Genomic DNA, 21,591 nt, shown 5'->3' on the forward strand with positions numbered 1-21,591 from the left:
AATTTAATACATAAATCTTGTAACTATAAACTAGTTTTATGTTTATATGGGTGGTTTCTAGATTTTTGATAGTTTTAAATGGCTTTTATTCGTTTAATAACTCTGAATTAATCCATTCTTGCTACGTGATGGTTCATAGTCGAACCAATTATTAGACCCAACCCGGCTATGTATCTAGTTCATAGTCGAACCCGGTTCAACCATCGGGTAGGTCCGGTTTTAAAAACACTGCTAAAAACCCTAACAATTAAAAATAAACTTAAGCTTTAATAACTTAAAAAGGAATAGTTTGTAACCGATAGACGAGTTTGACTACAATGATTTTCTTGACTACAGAGATTTTCTTAATCACATTGATTTTCTTTGGATTCACTAGAATTGAAGAAAAAAAAACTAGGGTTACAGAGATTCCTAATTATGTTGTCAGGACAGATAAGTTAAAGTAAATAGATGGAAAACTGAAAATCTATGAAATGGTTTAAGTTAAAATACTTACCACAAACGTTTGCCATCATGTCTATCCTTTCTTTGCGGAACATAACTCGAACTCTTCCAAAGTCCCATTTAATAACCTTACCATGTTGCACCGGTAAACTGGTGGACAGAAGGGTCAATAGACAACCTAATATCACTCAAATTACCCTAAAAATGATTTACTCTCTTAAATAAAAGTTTCAATTGTATTATTTAGGGATCAAATCCACAAGGAGCTAGGAAACACAATAGATTTAAATAGTTTATGATTAGGCTAGGTAAATAATGAAAACAGTAAATTGAAAGTAAAGCGAACAAGCAGTTCTTCAGTTGATTGGTTTGAGGTTTGTAAAAAGATATTAGAAATCGTTAGATCTAGGGTTTCTATTCAGGTAATTGGGATTATAGAGGTATAGAATGCTTAGGTTTTTAATCCTAGAACTCGACTTTTAGTGTAAAGATATTCAGCTTTCGCATGTGATTCTTATGTATTGACTAAGTCCAATATCTCAGCTGTCTCTTGTTGATACAAATCGAACGTCGATCGATGTTATGGTAAGAACGTCGATCGATGTTCTCTTAGACAGGTGTTAGCGAGTTGATCGATAGGTTCACAAGTACTGTCTAAATCAGCTTTCACTTGTTTCTAGCAATACTAGCTCAAGGGAATTAGTTCTGGTGCAAAACATACCGTCGTAGTTGTCCACAATCTTAAGTTCAAGGTTCTAGTTAGCTACTCTAGAACACATGTGTGGGATTCGCACTGTCGATTTTCGTTTAAATTAGGAAAGATAGGAAACCCTAAATTTCTCAGAGGTCCCCGATATCTGCTAAACCACACGCCAAACAATCAGAACACGAAAGTATAGATGACAAATAAATATATGGAATCAAAAAGAGAGACAGAAATGTTTTTATTCCGAATCCGCGTTTGAGCGTAACAACAAGGTAAGATCCTTCGACCACGAGAGTTGTCGGCGAGATTCCTAGTTCTAGCAACCTAAGACTCGAAAACCTAATTGAGTCGCAGCTCGAAAACAAAAACGAAAAATTGTCTAAATGCCCTAAGTTTTTTGCTCTGAGTAATAATTCTTGTGTCTTCCTTCGCCCCTTCAGCTTCGATCCCCTTATATACTCCTTCTAAGGCGGTTTACCTTTTCCCTTTCTGCCCCTTGGTCGATTTTATCGTTCCGTGGAAATATTCCATTTTTCTTCGATCTCTGTATTTATCCTTGGAAACTTGACATTTATCTTCGGAAACTTGACATTTATCTTCTTCTGGGCGACAAATGATAAACCGTCGTAATAACTGGGCTTGGTTTCATAAAATCATAAGTGGGCTCTTTGTCGTGTTCTGGCCATTTCTGGGCCGTTTTCCGACTTCGGCGCTTTTATGATTTTATAACAAGGATGCTTCTGAAACGACGTCAATTCCGGAGAACATTCAAATTCCTCGTATAGTGTAGGTAACCTTTGGTGTTTGGCTAACCGTTGTCATTTTATACGATCAATCTGAATGTTCTTCAAGAAAGAACGGGTTCTTTCGATTTTTAAATCGTAGAGTTCTGACGATGCCTTCGATCGAGACAAAGCAAGAATGAGTTCGATGCAATCTTGGGAGAGGAGTTATGAGGACGAGGTGAAGACAGATTCCATTCGATCCAGCTCGGCCGTTCACCAAACTGGACTGGTCCAGCTCGGCGAACAACCGAGCTGAATATGTGTTGGGTCCAACTCGGCCGTTCACCGAACTGGACTGGTCCAGCTCAGCGAACGGCCGAGCTGAATCCGTCTTAGGTCCAGCTCGGCGAACGGCCGAGCTGAATCCGCGGTTGATCCAGCTCGGCGAACGGCCGAGCTGAATCCGCGGTTGATCCAGCTCGGCGAACGGCCGAGCTGAATCCGGGTTGGGTCCAGCTCGGCCGTTCGCCGAACTGGACTGGTCCAACTGAATCCGTGTTCGATGATCAAGTTTGTTTGTTTTGACGAACTGATCCTTAGACTTTTGATAGTTTTTCCGTTCTTTCCCGACTTCATTTTTTTTAATGAAGAGAAAGTTTTCTCGGACGTCTTTTCTGACGTTGATTTCGTCGTAACCGGTTTTGACCCCAATAGTTAGCCCCCCAGCTCGTTAGGATCGTGAGGTCCATGCGAGCGGATTAGACATGTTGGAATGAGTTAGACGGAATCCGCTGTGTAAAAATCCGAAGATGTATAGTGAATCTTTTTTGCCTATAAGTAGGTGGAGTAAGTTTTCAAATTCTTTACTTGCTCATTCCCACAAATTTTCTTCCCAAAGAAGATCCTTTGCTTTCTTCTCTTCCTTTTTCTTCTTCCAAAAAATTTATTATTATTATTATTATATTTATTTATTTTTTTAGAAGGAAAGATCATGTGTTCAAAGAGAAAATCCTCCACCAAGTCTCGTCACGACCGTTCCGTTCCCGATGGTTCCAGCTCACGGCACGTCGATGTTATCCCAAAGGTGGAATTCCCGGCCGAGCCGACCGATTCCGAAGAGGTCGATGCATGGCGGACGGCTATGGGCGAAGTGAAACCTCCCATTCCTGTTGTATGGTTTCCTCCCCCTTTTAAAACCAACCCTGTGGCCGGCTGTCCGAGCAGGAGTTGTCCAAATGGGCTCGTGGCCATTAGACGTTTCTGGAGGATTCCTGAGTCAGTCAAGTTTCGCCTCCCAGAAGGTGGGGAAGTTACACAATCTCCGCCCGAAGGCTATTTCACGTGCTATGAGACGTATTTGATGCAATGTCATCTATGGTTCCCTATCCCGGAGTTTATCGTACAGCTTCTCAATCGTTTCAATTTGTCGATCAGCCAGGTTAATCCATGCGGTTTACAGCATCCCATTGGAACCTTGGTGCTGAGTTACGAACCGGGAATCACCCTTGACACTGATCATCTTGAGGCTTTACCGAGGGATTGCCCACCGTTTGAGAGTTATTACGCGGGCCTCCATGCTTTTGGGCAGACTTTTCCCCGAAGCGGGTTCGTCGTGCTGTCGGGCTCTACCGTTCCCGGTTTCGGCCGAACATGCCAACCAAAGAAGGGTCGGAGTCTAGCATGGACGGGTTTATTCCCTATGTGCCTCGGACAAAGAAAGATAGGTCGAAGCCTTGCAAGGACAAGCATATTATGGTGGATGAAGATGTGGTCGATGGACAGTTCTCTCCAGATAACATACTCAAGGACTATCTGGACAGTTAAGCTGGTGGAAGCAACGGCGAGCATTTTTGAATTCGACTTTCCTCCAACCGCAGGCGGATCCAACGAAGTGTTAGATTTTTCCAAAGCGGCGAGGATGGTCAATGGGGTAGGTTCTCATCTTTGAACATTCTCGGGTTTTGCTTTGTCCTAAGATCTATTGATTTTGAGAATTTCTCGCAGGGCCTTCTTATGATAAACCGAGCCCTTGATACGAGCAAACAAGAGGCTCAGATGGCTCGATTCAAGGCTGAAATGGCTGACAAAGAGATTGCTCGTTTGAAGGATGAGCTGGAAATTTTTTCGTCGCCGTGAGCGAGAGTCGTCTGAGAAGGAGATCAACCATGCCTATAGGCGAGGGAAGAGAGAGATAGTCGAAGTTATGAAGAGCCGTCGCGATAAGTTTTCACAAAAATTTGGAGAGCTCAAGGGGCGCTACAAGGCGCTTTTGGACTATCGCGAGTTTCGTGGAACCGTGGGTGACTTGTTTTCCCGACTACTTGTTTTCTAGCGAGTATGCGAAGCAGACCGGGCTCATGGCGGAGAAAGACAAAGATCCCAAATTTATGAGGTTGAAGAAGAGATTTGGACACAATGGGAACCAGTTCCCGTTTCCCCCAATCTGGGGATCCCAGACACAGTCGAGACGGGAGGTCGTGATGAGACGGGCGAGGTGGACCGGCCGGTGGCACCGCTTGATGTGAACGACTACTCGATCGGAAGGTCGATGAGTGGAAACTTCGATCTTGGCGATTGATTGCACGGCTCACTGCGAGATGTTCGAGGAAGTATCTCCTCGACTTTGTAATTTGTTTCTGTGATTTGTTCGTATGGGCCCAGTATGGATTTGTTTTTATGTAACGGGACTGGCCGAGTGAGACTTTGAATTCCTGCCATTTCACCGGCTTTGTGTTTGAACCATGCTATTATAAAAATAATGTTGTAAGGATTTCGAATTCTTGCTAAGTGTAAGAAGAAGGGTTCGAGTTGTCATCTCATCCTTCGCCTCTTTCTTTTTATTTTTGTAGATCGTCAAACCGGTTGCTCATTGAAGCTTCGAGCGTGTTTTTGGTTATGGACGAAGAGACATGCTTTCACGATCTCGTATCTTTTCGATATCATGCCTTGAGACGTTGGAGACCAGTGTGCTGGGTTGGGAGTAAGACCTAGGTTTACTCTCGGTTGAAGGCTTTTGCGATGACTAATCGGCTGTAGTTCAGCCTGTTGCGATTTCGATCTGACTCCATTCCGTTTTAATGTCCGCGATATGTTCTCGGCTTATACGACTTGTATGGTAGGAATCGAGCATCTCTTCGAGGACAATTTCTAAGTCTCCCGAAAGTGCTGACCGAAATTTTGAATTTCTTTTATAGTGCGCTATTTTATCATAGTCGGAGTGAGAGGACCTATCCTTGGGATAGATCTAAATGCGTTTGTTTTGGACGGCTAATGTGCTCGGCGGGGCCAGTCGACGAGCGTTTGAAATTTATAGTCGCGAACGGACTGAGAGCATGTTTTTGAAGATCTAGGCGACGTCTCGCTTTCTTTTCGAAAACATACTGTTAGCGATACTTTGTGTATCAGAGACCAGGGTCTCGTGTTTTGGTCGTGAGACCGAAACATTTTTTCGAAAGAGTTTCTTCGATGGAATCTGTTGATTCAGTCCATGCCTTAGTCGATGTGACGAAGTTTCTTTGGCGGATAAGTTAGTGTGAAGTTGATCCGTTTTGAGGTAGGATGATGTGTTGCGAGTTTCCGTTTTAGTTTCGTAAGATAATCGTTTTGCTCATCTTTGGATGTTTTCCGAAAGTATAACAAGATGTTTATTCCAAAATAAGAGAGGTGTTAACGAAGTTTTTATTGCCGAAAAAGTTTCAAAAATATTGAGTACAAGGCAAATATTTTAGAATGCGGGAATATACGAGTATTCGTATATGTACCCCCCCGTTTTGGAGAGGGGGGATAGCTGAACTCGTCCTTAGACGGGCTGCCTACGTACCCTCCTCGGGGATCAAGCCATCTCATAGGTTTCCTTTTCGTGCGAGTGTGTTACTAGGCTATTGCGTCGATCGCGTTAGTTGCAAGATCGACTTCTTTTACCGGGTTTGTTTCCTCCGGTTGGGTAGAAGCGTTGGGCTTTGAAACTGGTTGTTCTTTGGTCGTTGCTTGAGTTGCCGATTCTGGATCGTCTTCTTTCGAAGCTTTTTCAGTGGACGTTTGAGTTAGCTTTGCCTGTTTGGGTTTCACCATCGAGATGGTCGTGATTTGCCGTAGTTTGTGTTCGGCCAGGATGCAACGTCTCGACTGTGTCTGGGATCCCCATATTGTGACAATTCCGTTATGAGTCGGGAATTTGATGCCTAAGTGATAAGTCGACGGGACTGCTTTCATGGCGTTCAGCCAAGGTGTGCCCATGATGACGTTGTAGATGGCTGGGTGGTCAACCACTGCGAAATTGACGATCTTTGTGACTTCTTTCACCGCAACGGGTAGTTTGATCAATTTGAGAGTCATAGAAGTCGTGCCCTCGAAACCGATTAGTGGCTTGGGTAGTCATAGAGTGTCGCGGAAGATGAAATTGACTGTGCTGCCCGTGTCGATGAGAACTCTCGCGACATCGAGATCTCTTATCATGAGATCGATCACGAGCGGGTCGCAGTGGGGCTGATCGATCCCGCCGGCCTCTTCTTCATCGAAGGTGATCGCTCCTTTTGGGAAGTCGCTAGGCGCACACCAGATTAGCGAATTTGCGCTTGTCTCAGCCTTGCGCTCATAAGCTTTGATGGCGGAGATGGTATCGCTGTAGTACTGCGATCCTTCGATTATCATATTGACTCTGCGGCGACTATTGTCATTGCCCTTCTCGTCCTGCCTTTTCCCGCACTTTTCTCCCGATTGATTTTCTCGGAGAGAGTTCTCGGTTTGAGGGGCTTTATCATTTCTCGGAGGGTGGTCGCGGACGAGGTCCTTTACGCTAGATACTTCGGCGAGTTCTCCTGCCAGCAGCTTTGCGGCCAACCTCGCACCGAGAACCTTGCAGTTTACAGTCGAGTGGCCGTGGGCCTGGTGAAAGTCGCAGAAGGCGTTTTCGTCGTAATTCGGATTTCGGGTCCATGTTTTACCCATCATCTGGCCTTGCTATGGTCCGGAGCCGATGACATAGTTATGCGCTCCCTAGGTCTCTTCCTCCCCGTGATGGACAATTTTGTCGTTACGAGGGTTTCTCCTTTTAGGCTTCTGATCCGGCCCAGGATCCTTTGACGATGTTTTCGTCAGCCTCTGTTTTTGCGACAAGACTTTCGTCTCCTTTTCGATGATTATGTAATCCGTGTCCTTATGGAGCGCTTCCTAAATCGTACGCAGCTTGTCCAAGGTTATCCACTTCCTGAATTTTGAGTTGTACCAGAGCGTTTTACGGACTGCGTCTACTGCTACTTTGTCGCTGCTGACTCTGGCCATGATGATCTTGAATTGTTTTATGAAGTCGCGTAGAGGTTCGTCCTCTCCCTGGGACTTGCTCCAGAGATCGACATCGGAGGTTTCCCGGTCTATGAACATAGAGTACTGCTTGAGGAATTCCGAGGCGAGTTGGCGAAAGCTTCCGATGGAATTTCCCTTTAGGCGAGAGAACCATTTGAGTGCTGCTCCTTGGAGGTTGTTGACGAAGAGGCAGCATTCGCTGGCATCCCTTTCGCTTTCTCTGAATTTGGCTCTCCCCATCACGATCTGGACAGCCTGCAGGTGTGCCCTTGGATCGGTGGTGCCGTCGTAAGGCGTTACCTTGATCTTTCCGGGATCCGAAACCCTAGTTCCGGTGATGCGGGTAGTAAATGGTGTTTTTCGAGATTTCTCGAGCAGCAGATTGATCTCGGGTGCGGTGCTAGTAGCGTGGTGAATCTGAGATTTCACCGCTCTGACTTCTGCAGCCGTTTTCCTGAGATGATCGCAAAGATCGCGGATCTGGGATTTCTCGCTCGCCAGTTTCCGATTTTGACGGTTTTTGCCACGAGTGTTCTGAGTCTGCTCCTCGGCTAGTTCTTCCTGTTCATCCCAGAAGATTGCTTCTTCTTCTTCGGTCATAAGATTATCGAACTGTGAATCATCTTTAGCCACACGACTTCTTGTCCGACGTGGATTCACGTCCGCGTCTTCGTCCGTAGGTTTGAACTGACTGCTTGAATCCACATTGACACGCTCAATTTACCCTTCTTCCTTGTCTTCCACGATAGGGGGAAGATCTCCCGGATTTTTCCGCGTTGGCGCAGGGGTGGTTTCGTCGGGATTCTGCCCGGACGTTTTCCCATGCGCGTTGCCGGACCGGTATAGAGGAGTCTATCGAGTCTTCTTCCGCGAATTCGGGTTTTCCTGCGTCGAAGGACGGCCCTGGTTCTCGCTGTTAGGTTTTCGACCTGGTAAGCGAGAGAACTCATGACCTTGTACCATTGTTCCGACTTCTTTTCGAAATTCGAGAACATTTTCTGAACCTCCTCGAACGTTGCAGTGTTAAGGTTAACCACGGTAACGTTTGCTGCCGGAGTGCTTCCAACGATGTCGTCTACGGCTTCGCTGTCGCGAGTTTATTGGTTGTTGAGATCGTCAGCTGACATGTCTGATCGAGCGTTGGTGGCCAAGAGTTAGATTGATCTGTACCCCCCCCCTCCTTCTAGCGCAAAACTCTGGGAACCGAAATTTGCACTGTCGATTTCCGTTTAAATTAGGAAAGGTAGTAAACCCTAAATTTCTCAGAGGTCCCGGATATCTGCCAAACCACACGCCAAACAATCAGAACACGAAAGTATAGATGAGAAATAAATATATGGAATCGAAAAGAGAGCCAGAAATTTTTTTATTCCGAATCCACGTTTGAGCGTAACAACAAGGTAAGAGCCTTCGGCCACGAGAGCTGTCGACGGGATTCCTAGTTCTAGCAACCTAAGACTCGAAAACCTAGTTGAGTCGCGGCTCGATAACAAAAACGAAAAATTGCCTAAATGCCCTAAGTTTTTTGCTCTGAGTAATAATTCTTGTGTCTTCCTTCACCCCTTCAGCTTCGATCACCTTATATACTCCTTCTAAGGCGGTTTACCTTTTCCCTTTCTGCCCCTTGGTCGATTTTATCGTTCCGCGAAAATATTCCATTTTTCTTCGATCTCTGTATTTATCCTTGGAAACTTGACATTTATCTTCGGAGACTTGACATTTATCTTCTTCTGGGCGACAAATGATAAACCGTCGTAACAACTGGGCTTGGTTTCATAAAATCATAAGTCTGGGCCATTTTCCGACTTCGGCGCTTTTATGATTTTATAACAAGAATGCTTCCGAAACGACATCAATTCCGGAGAACATTCAAATTCCTCGTATAGTGTAGGCAACCTTGGGTGTTCGGCTAACCGTTTCCATTTTATATGATCAATCCGAATGTTCTTCGAGAAAGAACGGGTTCTTTCGGTTTTTAAATCGTAAAGTTCCGACGATGCCTTCGATTGAGACGTAGCAAGAATGAGTTTTTTGCAATATCGAGAGAGGAGTTACGAGGACGAGGTGAAGACGGATTCCGGTCGATCCAGCTCGGCCATTCGCCGAACTAGACTGGCGAACGGCCGAGCTGTATCCGTGTTGGGTCAAGCTCGGTAGTTCGCGGAACTGGACTGGTCAAGTTCGGCCAATGATCGAGCTGAATCCGTGTTGGGTCCAGCTCGGCCGTTCGCCGAACTGGACTGGTCCAGCTCGGCAAACGGCCGAGCTGAATCCGTCTTGGGTCCAACTCGGCGAACGGCCGAGCTGAATCCGCGGTTGTTCCAGCTAGGCGAACGGCCGAGCTAAATCTGTGTTGGGTCCAGCTCAGCAAATGGCCGAGCTGAATCCGTGTTCGATGATCAAGTTTATTTGTTTCGACGAGAACTCATCCTTAGACTTTTGATAGTTTTTTGGTTCTTTCCCGACTTCATTTTTTTTTAATAAAGAGAAAGTTTTCTCGGACGTCTTTTCTGACGTTGATTTCGTCGTAACCGATTTTGACCCCAACAACATGCATTAACCACAATTCTTTGAAAGATATTTATCACCTTAGCAATTCTATATTTTGGGCTAATCCCTCTTAACCTATTGGAACCATAAATCTAACAAGTGAATTACCTTACACATAGTAAAGCAATTTATAAACATAAAGAGAATAAAATGCATAAAGAGAATAAAGTTAGAAATACTGGAGTTCCAAAACAAATATCTGAAGGAGTCTTGGATCTTCTCTCCAAATCTACTAAAAACTCTAAGTATTATTTTCTGTGAAAAGTAGAAAGTAAGAAAGCATGTGTTGCCTAGAACAATGGCAAAGCACATAAATATTAGGTTAAAAGTCGGTTAGGGGTAATTCTGTAAATGTGTTGTGACTTGGGATTTAATTCGGTTGAAAACCTAGTCGGGTCTTGCGCGCTTTGCTGTCGATAGACGGCACAGGTTGTGCGTCAATCGATGTTTGTTTCTGATTGTCGACCTTCGGACTGGTTCGATGGTCAGCTACGGGATTCTTCTCATTTTATCTCCAAAATGCACAAAAATCACCATTTTCCTCCAAAGCACTCCTGGACCTGTAAATATACTAAAAAACTCCAAAACATAATAAGTAGTTCCTAAAACACCTATATACCATGGCTAAATGGGTAAAATCCATGGTATATCAACTCCCCAGACTTACCATGGCTAAGTCTGAATCATCATACTCAACTGGTTCCATTGCGCTGATCTTCCTCTTTGAAGGTGTAGCAGTCTTAATCGCGAAACTAGGTTGGTAGTAATCATTCTCCCAACTGTTGATAGATCCTTCTGGGAAGTCATCTATCTCATTCGCATCATTATTGTCGATAGGTGCTTTTAATTCTTCATCGATCGATGCCTTTTGTTGAGTGTCGATCGATGCTTTAGTATCCAATTCTACTTCAGCTCCATGGTCGCAGTAACAAATTGCAATGAATCCTGGATCATCTCCAATGTCCATGTAGCATGTCTATTGGTTGACAACTCTCACTGGATCATAGTAGACAGTAGGGTCTTTGAGTGTCAGGCACAACTTGTTTGTCTGTATGTCGCAAACTGCTCCTACAGTGGCCATGAAGGCTCTCCAAGTAATAGAGAAGAACTATAGTTGAGCTTGATGTCCAAGACATGGAAGTCTACCGGAACTAGGGCATTATCATTCTGCACTTCAAGGTTTCTGATGATTCTTCTTGAGTTCCTCTGAGAACAATCCACAAAAGTGAATGAATCCTCTCAAGGTTATATCTTCAGACCTAGATGGTCTGCCAACACCTTCGGTAGAATGCTGATGATATCACTCAAATTACCCTAAGGAGTGAATTACTCTCTCAAATAAGGGGTTCAGTTGTAGTACTTAGGGATCGAATCCACAGAGAGGTAGGGCACACAAAAGATCTAATAGTTATATGATTAAGCTAGGCTAATAGGTAATTAAGCAGTAAATATAGCACTGCAGGTTGAACAAGGTAGTTGTTCGGTAAACAATAGTGAGGTTGTTTGATGGAAGGATGGTTACTAGACTTAGGGTTTCATTCAGGTTATTTGAACTCTAATCTATAGATGCTAAGGATTGATTCTAGAATTCGATATCTAATGCAAAAGACAACCAGCTCTCACTGTGATTATAATCTATTGACTAAGTTCAGTGTTTCAGCACTCACATGCCAACATAGATCGAGCGTCGATCGATGCTATGGTATGAGTGTCAATCGACGCTGCCTTAGGCAAGCGTTATCAATCTGATCGATTATGTTCAACTAGATTCCTAGACCAACGCTAGTATGTGCCTAGGTATCTAATCCAGTAGGATTCGGGTTCTGTTAATTGATTGCACTCTTGTGCCTCTCAATCGCGCTACATCGATTTTGGGTAGTTGCAGTCGGTAAGTGAGAGGTGCTCGTCGATCGGCGCAAGGAGGTGACTGTCGATCGCCGGTTGAGTCTCTTTGTCGATCAGCGGCTTGCTCATGATACCGATCGATATTTTTCATACAAAAGGGTTTGGGTGGATGAGGGTATTTAGCTGCGAATTCTTCATGGGTCATGATTCTCACTATCTTGCATGATGGAACTGACTCCGCATGAACCGTCGATCGATGTTGGACCACAGGTATCGATCGTTGTTCATCTGACTCCATCAGTCGATGTTCCTCTCTCGGTGTCGGTCGACACCAATGTGAACTTCTGAAACTCATAGAGCTCTCAACTTCGAAATCTCCCTCCTAAAGCTTCTCCTCCTTATCTACTTGCCAAATATCATCCTCTATGATGGCATTCAAGTGGTACTTCAGTGCTTCATCTCCTTTACCCTTGATGAAGGTCTCTTGCATCTTAACATCATCTATTGTCTGAACCACTTGTGTCTCCAACTTCTTCACATGTGTATTCAAATTTTCAAACTTTGCATTCAGCTCAGTGTAGACAACATCTATCTTCCCATTAACATTCACCATCAGCTTCTTCTGACCCTCAAGAACTTGATCAATCATTGCTTCTATCTTGTTCTCTCGAATCTGTGGTGGTACGTTCTGATAGGAAGAATTTCCATAGGTTCTATTGATGCTGTTGTTAAAATTGTTCTTGTAGGATTTCTGGAACTATGAACTTTGGTTGAAGTTACTCCCCTGTCCATTGCCATAAGAGTTTATGTATCCATTCTGATTTCCAGACCTCTGATTCTGAAAACTAGTACCACTGATGAAGTTCACATCCTCCTCCTAATCTCTATCACTGTTGACATCTACAGTTTCTACATCCTCTGCAAAGCTAACCTACTTCTTGAGAAGCTTGTGTACACTGTCCAGCATAGACTTTACATCGTCCAACTCCTCCTTTCCTAGGGTAGCCGATTTTCTCCTTTCAAAATCAGTGTTCTTGGTGATATTTCTAGATGCCAAGTTCTCAATCAGTCTCACAGCCTCTTATGGATTCCTAGTGTTGAAATTTCGTTCACTAGCAGTGTCCAGAGCCATCTGATATGCCAGCGTGATGCCTCTGAAGAAAGTTCTGAGCAGCTGCACTTCGTTGAATCCATGGTGTGTACAGTCTCTCCGATAGAACTTGAATCTGATCCAGAAGCTTCTGAATGACTATGTAGGCTACTGTGTGAATGTAGCAATCTTTCTCTTTAAGTCCTCAGCTCGTGACTCATCAAAGAAATTGCGAAGAAACTCATTCTTTATGTCAGCCCAAGATGTAAGAGATTCTGGTGGTAACTGCTTAAGCCAGCACGAAGCTTCTCCAGACAATCAGTACTTTAGGAGCTTGCAAAAGAGATAGTCCTCAGGGACTCCATTGGCTTTAATGGCAGAGACCAGATCCTCGAACCGCCCCAGATGGTCCATAGGATGCTCGTGTGATAGACCACAGTATGGTGTCTGCACCACGAGTGTAAAGTACTGGGGTTCATTTCGAAATCTTTCCGGTGGATAGCTGGAGGACGAATAGCAGATCTGTTGGCGTAGTATTGATCTGGACGATTATAGTCAGCCATCATTCTGGGTCGAGCAGTCTCGTCTACTGCTTGAGCAGCTGCAGCGATATCATCAACTTGATCATGAATTACAACCCTCTGATAATCTAACCTCTGACATGCTGGATTACGCAGATGACCGTCCTGGTCATACAGGTCTCCATTCTCAGCTCGCACTAAGATAAGGGTCGCAACCATGTCTCGAGAACGGATGTCGATCGATGTTCTAATAGAAGTGTCAATCGGCGGTAGCTCACAACTAACGGTCGACGGATCGGTAGGATCGATCAACGTTTTCTGAGAAGCGTCGGTCGACGAACTGATGTTCTTGTCGATCGATGCGGATCTCTTCTCTTTGCGGATCGTGCGTTCCAAGGGTGCATGGTCTGAGAATAACAGTGATGTTTCCTTGTTGCTTCTCGTACTGCTGGCCTTGCACCTGAAAGAATTCAATAAGAAATTTTTTTATCAGTTTTCTTGAATAGTAGAAAACCTAGACTAAATCTAACTAGATAAGATCTAATGGCGATCAAAGCTCCTCGACAACGGCGCCAAATTTGATATCACTCAAATTATCTTAAGAAGTGATTTACTCTCTCAAATAAGAGGTTCAGTTGTAGTACTTAGGGATCGAATCCACAAGAATCTAGGGCACATAATAGATCTAAACAACTTGTGATTAAGCTAGGTAAATAATGAAAACAATAAATTGCAAGTAAAGCGAACAAGGTAGTTGTTCAGTTGATTGTTTGAGGTTTGTAAACAGTTATTAGAAAGCACTAGATCTAGGGTTTCTATTCAGGTAATTGGGATTATAGAGGTATAGAATACTTAGGTTTTCAATCCTAGAACTCGACTTCTAGTGTAAAGATATCCAGCTTTCGCATGTGATTATTATGTATTGACAAAGTCCAATATCTCAGCTGTCGCTTGTTGATACGGATCGAACGTCGATCGATGTTATGGTAAGAACGTCGATCGATGTGCTCTTCGACAAGCGTTAGCTACTAGTATTGTGATAGCAATAATAGCTCAAAGGAATTAGTTATTGTGCAGAACCTACCGTCGTAGTTGTCCATAATCCTAAGTTCAAGGTTCTAGTTAGCTACTCTAGTACACATGCATTAACCACAATTCTTTGAAGGATATTTATCACCTTAGCAATTCTATATTTTGGGCTAATCTCTCTTAACCTATTTGGACCCTAAATCTAATAAGTGAATTACTCAGACATAGCAAAGCACTTCATAAGCATAAACTGAATAAAATGCATAAATAAAATAGAGTTCAAAATACTGGAGCTCCAATACAAATCTCTGAAAGAGTCTTGGATCTTCTCTCCAAATCCACTAAAAACCCTAAGTATTGTTTGTTGTGAAAAGTAGAAAGTAAGAAAGCGTGTGTTGCATAGAACAATGGCAGAGCACATAAATATTTTGTTAAAAGTCGGCCAGGGGTAATTCTGTAATTGTGCTGTGACTTGGGATTTAAGTCGGCTGAAAACTTAGTCGGGTCTTGCGCGCTTCACTGTCGATCGACCGCACAAGTTGTAATAAATCGTTGTTTGACTCTGATTGTCGACCTTCAGGCTGGTTCGATGGTCAGCTACGGGCTTCTTCTCATTTTATCTCCAAAATGCACCAAAATCACTATTTCCCTCTAAAACACTTCTGAACCTGTAAATATTACTAAAAAAATTCCAAAACATAATAAATGGTTCCTTATAAGGAAGGTAAAATTATCGTCTATAATATCGTCTATGTAATGTTCCTCATAATTTGTAATAGCATAATAACCAGACAAAAAATAATTATAATAAATGGTTCCTAAAACACCTATATACAATGGCTAAAAATGGGTAAAATCCATGGTATATCAAATCCGAAACACGAACATCAGCATTATAGGACAAGCAGAAATAGAAGTATTACACAAGGAGAAGCATTAAAAAACTTTATCTAACAAACAAAACATTATAACATAAATATAATTATTATCTAACCAAAACAAAAGTGATGAATAGGTTAAACAGAAACACAAGGGATCTATAACATAAACAAAAACATAAACATAGGCATTTAACAGAAACACAAATGATGGATAGCATAAACAGAAGCACAAATGTCTAATTTAATCTAACAGAAACCAAGTTATGTCTAGCTAACAGAAACACAAGTAAATAACTATCCCATTTAGAGATACTAGACATATCATAAAGCTCCATTGACTTTATCTGGATGGAGATGTGGCTAGGATATTCTAGTTGGAGCATTGATCATCGGCATTTAAAGTCATTTGTGGGCAGATATTTAATATAGATGGGGGAAGCAGTAGCATTTACAGCCAGTCCTGTAGCTTCTGGTGGCATTGGAGGAGGCAAAGAGGATGTCCATGTTACACTTCTGGAGCTCGTATCTGTTACGAAAGAAAAAACATATGCATCAGTTTAAACAAAACCGAAAACCCAACACAATCGGAAAAAGAGATAAATCGTAAACCAACTTGAAACCCTAACAATCAAAATTCCAACTTGAAACTCTAAACAATCGACAAAACATAAATGAAATCATATAATCAAACTTGAACCGTAAAAGATCGCCAAAACTGAAACCGTAAACTTGCAAGAACTGAATCAAAGAAGAAGGATTGAAAAGGTAAAACCAAAACCCTAGACATGAAAGTGAGCAATGGGAAACCATTGCTTGCCCTCCCTGAACTACGACTCATACACGCGAATATATCTCATTGGAGGGCCTTGCGAATTTTGATACAACTTGAGAATTAAACTAGTCATATTCCTTATAACTATATTTTTTGTTATGAACATAAACAGATTCAACTAAGACTCTGGAAACCAAGCTGGGAACTCTGCATATATATGAACGACAAAAAACAATTTTTTCTTGGCACTGCATGTCATTATAACGATAAAATATATATTTTAAATCATATATGTCAAAAATGAATACTTCATTCATTTCATAAATAGCATTACTTTAACACATTTATTGGTTATTGGAAAAGCAAAATATGGATTTAGTATGTAAAATTGCATTGAAAAGGTTGAATGACATTTTCTTGAAAAAAAAAAACAAATTAATTTTTTTTTTTTGAGAAAAAAAGTATAATTTGGGTTAACTTGCTGAATAGCCAAATTATGAATGGAAATTAAGAATATGTCTGATTTTGACATAATTAACTTACTAACATTTGATCTTTATTTCTTCCGGTTACACTCTTTTCAAGTAACCGGTGAAATATGAAGAGAGTAAATAACGTCGTCAATTGTAGATATAGATAGGAGTGAAACCATGGTAATTACTTTTACATCACATAATTCATCCACGTCGCACTCTGATTTTCCACATACATATGCACTATATGCAATAAAGTGGATGATTAAATTTTCGTTGGTACCATCTCAGATAAAAAATATATGACATGAATTCATGCGATCTGAGATTATACTTACTATGCGTCAAATGACTTGAAATGCACAAACACGAGTGTTCTATTTCATATTACCGGACTAGAATAGGATATTGCTGGAATAGTATGTGTTCTATTTCATGTTACCGGACTAGAATAGGACATTGCTGGAATAGTATATGACTCCAACACTACCAAAAACCCATGAATACTAAATGTTACCTCAACTCCAAGCCACACCCTAAATACTAAACCCTATACCCTAAACCCAAATATAAACTATGATATATATTTCCATATACAAGATATAATATAGACCTTTTGAAAATAGTATATATTGTTAGATAAATATATATTATACAAAGTCGATGAATATGAACATTGTATACAAACTAAAACACAAATGAATTAATATATAGTATAGTACAAGTTTATTAAATTATCAACAGTTATAAACCTTACATAAATCATAAGTCCAAATATAAACCTTAAACCCAAATACAATGGAAAAAATAAATAGGATAGTATATATTAGTGAAATTGTGAACTGTCAATGATTTCACAGAAGAAGTTAATGTTGACCCAAATCTCAACTTCCACCTTCCACATACTAAACCCTAAACCGTAATCAGTGAACCCTAAACCCAAATATAAACTCTAAACCCTAATCACTAAAACCTAAACCCTAATCAATAAACCCTAAACCCAGATATAAAGTCTAAACCCAAATATCAAAATCTAAAAATAGTACATAATATTATGTAATATTAAACTATACAATATGGATCATTCACTGTAATAATCTACTTTTAAATGTAAAATATAATCATTATAAATAGAATTATAGAAATTTTTGTGAAGTTTACATTTAATGGGTGTGGTTAACTGAATATGTGGCATGAACTTTTTAATTATATTTTTAATCTACATTCGTCAAGTTTAATAAAACAAAACAAATAGTATAGTATAAATTACTGAAATGGTGTAGAAATAAATACTATACCACATATGTCTCAAATTAGAAAATAGTATATTGCCTAAAATTTATAGTAGAAAAGATCGACAACAACAACCAACATTTGGTTCTTTCTCAGGACTCAATGGTTTAAAACCCGGTTAATAGAACATACTATTCTATGCACGCCAGATTACTACACTATGTATATATATGTGTGTTTGACAAACAACAACTTTTATTCTCTTACAAGATGAGTGCATTCCATGTACAAATATATTCATGACCGGTTTCTAAACAATCCATACAGACAAGGTTGTACTATTATGTTACTGTATATTTAGGCTATTTTATTTACAAATAGATCCATTACACATCAGTACGCATTTACAAATCAATTCCATTTACGTACTCACTCACATGGACTAACTTAAAAATGGAAAAGAAACAACCCTTTCATACAAACATAAACTCACAAACTTTTCGCTACCTTAATTTACTAAAACCGATTGCGACATGCAATGACATATGGATGCATATTCAAAGAATCTAAATGAAATAAACAAACTAACATTTGTGAATTTTTCTCGAATAATACACGTCGTCGAAATCGAATAAGAAATATCGCCTTCAACTCGCCGTCACAATATGTACCGTCTTCTTTGCCAAACTCGACGCCGACAGCCCATAAACTTCACATTCTTCTCGCCGCATGAGTTGAGTCTTTCTTGAAACACGGGTCTCCTTTATCTCGCCCCATCTGTTATAACTCTATTCTTCACCGTAACCCTTCGCCGTGAACACAGTAGGATACGTCGGAAGTCGCTACATATCTGAAAAAAATTGATTAACCTTTCCAACATTTATTAATAAAAAGTAACTTTTACAAATATGTTTAAATATCAAAGGCTGTGACTAACATAGAAACACAAATAACTTTGCCACAGTAATTATTATTAAATTTTGTACTTTTTTTTTGTTTGCTGGTTCTCCCGTCATTTAGAAAGATAATATGGCTATTTCTTATAATAGAGAAGCGAGGTATCGATGAGTTAGAACATTTAGATAACTAGTGAATTATTAATTGTTTGGAAGAGGTTATAGACCGCAATTTCCCAAATCTGAACTAATTGTAAATAAACCCTCACATGCACAAAGTGAATCCCGAGTATAAATATATCTTAGTATCTTGCAAAGTACTTGCCGACTACTTTATAACGTCTTGAAATTATACCAAATCAAAACGCGTTTTATATTATTGGTTGGGAATGGGGACAACCAATCAAATCTTCGAAGTCAGATTACGATAGAGGTTTTGGTGAAATGATTTGTGAATAGAAAAAGAATTAAATAAGAATGGGAAGAAATCAAATAATTCAGCCGAAGTAAGAAACACGTGGCAGAAAGAGTATAATCCATTTGGTTAGGGGGTATATTTCATTAGTATATACGGACAGGCCACGTCGTGTCTTAAAGCCTTTTCCCTCTATAAAATCAATCATCTATCTGCTTCAACTCTCAACATACGTACACTTCACCAGAGAGGCAGTGAAAGATACAAGAACCGGCAAAGCAAAACATGGCGACCCTTAAGGTTTCATCTCATGTTCCTTCTCCATCTGAAGATGCTGAGCAACTGAAAAGCGCCTTTGACGGTACTATGTTTTACTGGTTCTATGTTTTGTTGATCTACGTTTATTTTGTGTACCTGATCATTTCTCCTTCAGTTAATATGTTTGTGATTTGATCATTTATTTCGTGCTTTTCAAGAGGATCGAGTTTGTTTTTCTCAGACGACCAGATCGTTGTCGGTAATGTATTATGATCATGTTCATGATGGTGTTGTTGTAGATCGAGCTTGTTCTTTCACTGATCTGATTGTTTCTGTGTTGGATCTAGAAGATTTGTCTGTGCTTATAGTGATTTTATCCTGTTTTTTGTTTACCTCGCTGATCCAGTATTGAGCATTTTGATTATCATCTGATCATGTTGATACTGACAATGATTCATTAATAGGATCTTCTTCGATTATTTAGGTTTTCACAGCCAGATCCGTGATAGCCATTGCCATGGATCTGTAATGTAGTTATGATTATTGATGATCTGTTTGTAACCCAACACTCTGATCTCGAGACGATACTTTGAGATGAATCACTTTGATTGCTTTTGTTTGATCTTGGATCAGAAGTCTGTGAATTTCTTAGATCTGACGTTTGACTTTTGTGAAGGATGGGGTACCAACGAGGACTTGATCATTTCAATTTTGGCTCACAGAAGCGCTGAACCGAGGAAGCTGATCAGGCAAACATACCATGAAGCCTGTGGAGAAGACCTTCTCAAGACGCTTGACAAGGAACTCACTAGCGACTTCGAGGTACGAAATTCTCAAAATCTCAGAGGCAAAGCTGTGTTATTATGTTATCGTAATATGTTTTCCTTTCATTGACAGAGAGCCATCTTGCTCTGGACTCTTGAACCTGGTGAGCGTGATGCCTTGTTGGCCAATGAAGCTACCAAAAGATGGACATCAAGCAACCAAGTGCTTATGGAAGTAGCCTGCACAAGGACCTCAACGCAGCTGCTTCACGCTAGGCAAGCTTACCATGCTCGTTACAAGAAGTCTATTGAAGAGGATGTGGCTCACCACACCACCGGTGACTTCAGAAAGGTATTAAATAATAATAATAATATTTTGAATGTTCAGTATAGGTTTTGAAATCGTATGTTTCTTTTGCAGCTTTTGGTCTCTCTTGTTAGCTCATACAGGTATGAAGGAGACGAGGTGAACATGACATTGGCAAAGCAAGAAGCTAAGCTGATCCATGAGAAAATCAAGGACAAGCACTACAGCGATGAGGATGTCATCAGGATTTTGTCCACAAGGAGCAAAGCTCAGATCAATGCTACTTTCAATCGCTACCAAGATGAGCACGGCGAGGAAATCCTCAAGGTGATGGCTAAACTGTTCAGTATTCATGTTAATTTAAGCTTCTTGTTTATTTTTAAAATAATAATGCTAAACTCTTGTTTTTTTTCATGTTACAGAGTCTCGAGGAAGGAGACGAGGACGACAAATTCCTCGGACTGTTGAGGTCAACCATTCAGTGCTTGACAAGACCAGAGCTCTACTTTGTGGATGTTCTTCGTTCTGCTATCAACAAAACCGGAACAGACGAAGGAGCTCTCACTAGAATTGTGACTACAAGAGCTGAGATTGACTTGAAGGTCATCGGAGAAGAGTATCAGAGGAGGAACAGCATTCCATTGGAGAAAGCCATTACCAAAGACACTCGCGGAGATTACGAGAAGATGCTTGTCGCACTTCTCGGTGAAGATGATGCTTAAATCAGATCAATCCTCCACAGAGAAACAAAAGCTTTCCAGCTTCTGTTTTCTCTCATCTCTCTCTCTTTCTTTTCTTGAAATCGTTTGATTCTGTTCTTTGAAAACTTGTTTGTTGTTTCTGTTGTGTGTTTTGAGTTTCCAAATAATGCATGAGAGAGAAAGAGATGAACCACTGTGGTCTCTTAAGTTATATAAAAGAGTAATGGCTTCAAAATTTGCTGTCACTCCAAAAAAACCAACAATAGAAAAGTCCAGTGTATTTGTTCAAATCCTACCCGATCTTAAACACACACGTGAGATTGGCAAGCAGACTGAACATGCTTGAATCATGTTTGAGCCGTATTGATAGTCGAAGCCCAAAGCCACCTGAACACATAAGAAGAAGCTCAAAGATTAGGTGGGACTCCGTGATTTGTGTGAAGCCCATCAGCTAAGGTTACTTGAAGAACACGAGTACTGCGAAGCAAAGGTTAATACCTTGAGTAACAGAATAACAACCTTATCTTCTCGGTTGTTATAAAGAGGCGGAAATAGCCATTGTTGACTCTGTTCTTGAGATTATGTAAACCCAAAGAGATAGTGAATTCCAGGTACTGATCCTGAAGGAGATGTACCCAAGGTTAGGGGAACTCTAAACGTTCTCTGTGTCTTCATTTACA

General features: G+C 41.0%; 1 protein-coding gene across 1 annotated transcript; it reads left to right on the plus strand.

Annotated features, from left to right (window-relative positions):
• The first annotated feature begins 18,989 nt into the window (after positions 1-18,989).
• Positions 18,990-21,148, plus strand: LOC106295437 (annexin D1). Its single transcript, XM_013731334.1, has 5 exons — positions 18,990-19,242; positions 19,816-19,961; positions 20,037-20,255; positions 20,325-20,537; positions 20,633-21,148. The coding sequence occupies exons 1-5, from the start codon at positions 19,167-19,169 to the stop codon at positions 20,930-20,932; spliced, it is 954 nt and encodes a 317-aa protein (XP_013586788.1). The 5' UTR covers positions 18,990-19,166; the 3' UTR covers positions 20,933-21,148.
• Positions 21,149-21,591: the final 443 nt, after the last annotated feature.

Source organism: Brassica oleracea, chromosome C5 (genome assembly GCF_000695525.1).
Source record: "Brassica oleracea var. oleracea cultivar TO1000 chromosome C5, BOL, whole genome shotgun sequence".
Taxonomy (NCBI): Eukaryota; Viridiplantae; Streptophyta; class Magnoliopsida; order Brassicales; family Brassicaceae; genus Brassica; species Brassica oleracea.

Coding starts and splice junctions, on each gene's coding strand:
- LOC106295437 (XM_013731334.1), top strand. CDS start 19,167: ATGGCGACCCTTAAGGTTTCATCTCATGTTCCTTCTCCATCTGAAGAT. Junction 19,962..20,036: donor AACTCACTAGCGACTTCGAG/GTACGAAATTCT, acceptor TTTCATTGACAG/AGAGCCATCTTGCTCTGGAC. Junction 20,256..20,324: donor CCACCGGTGACTTCAGAAAG/GTATTAAATAAT, acceptor TTTCTTTTGCAG/CTTTTGGTCTCTCTTGTTAG.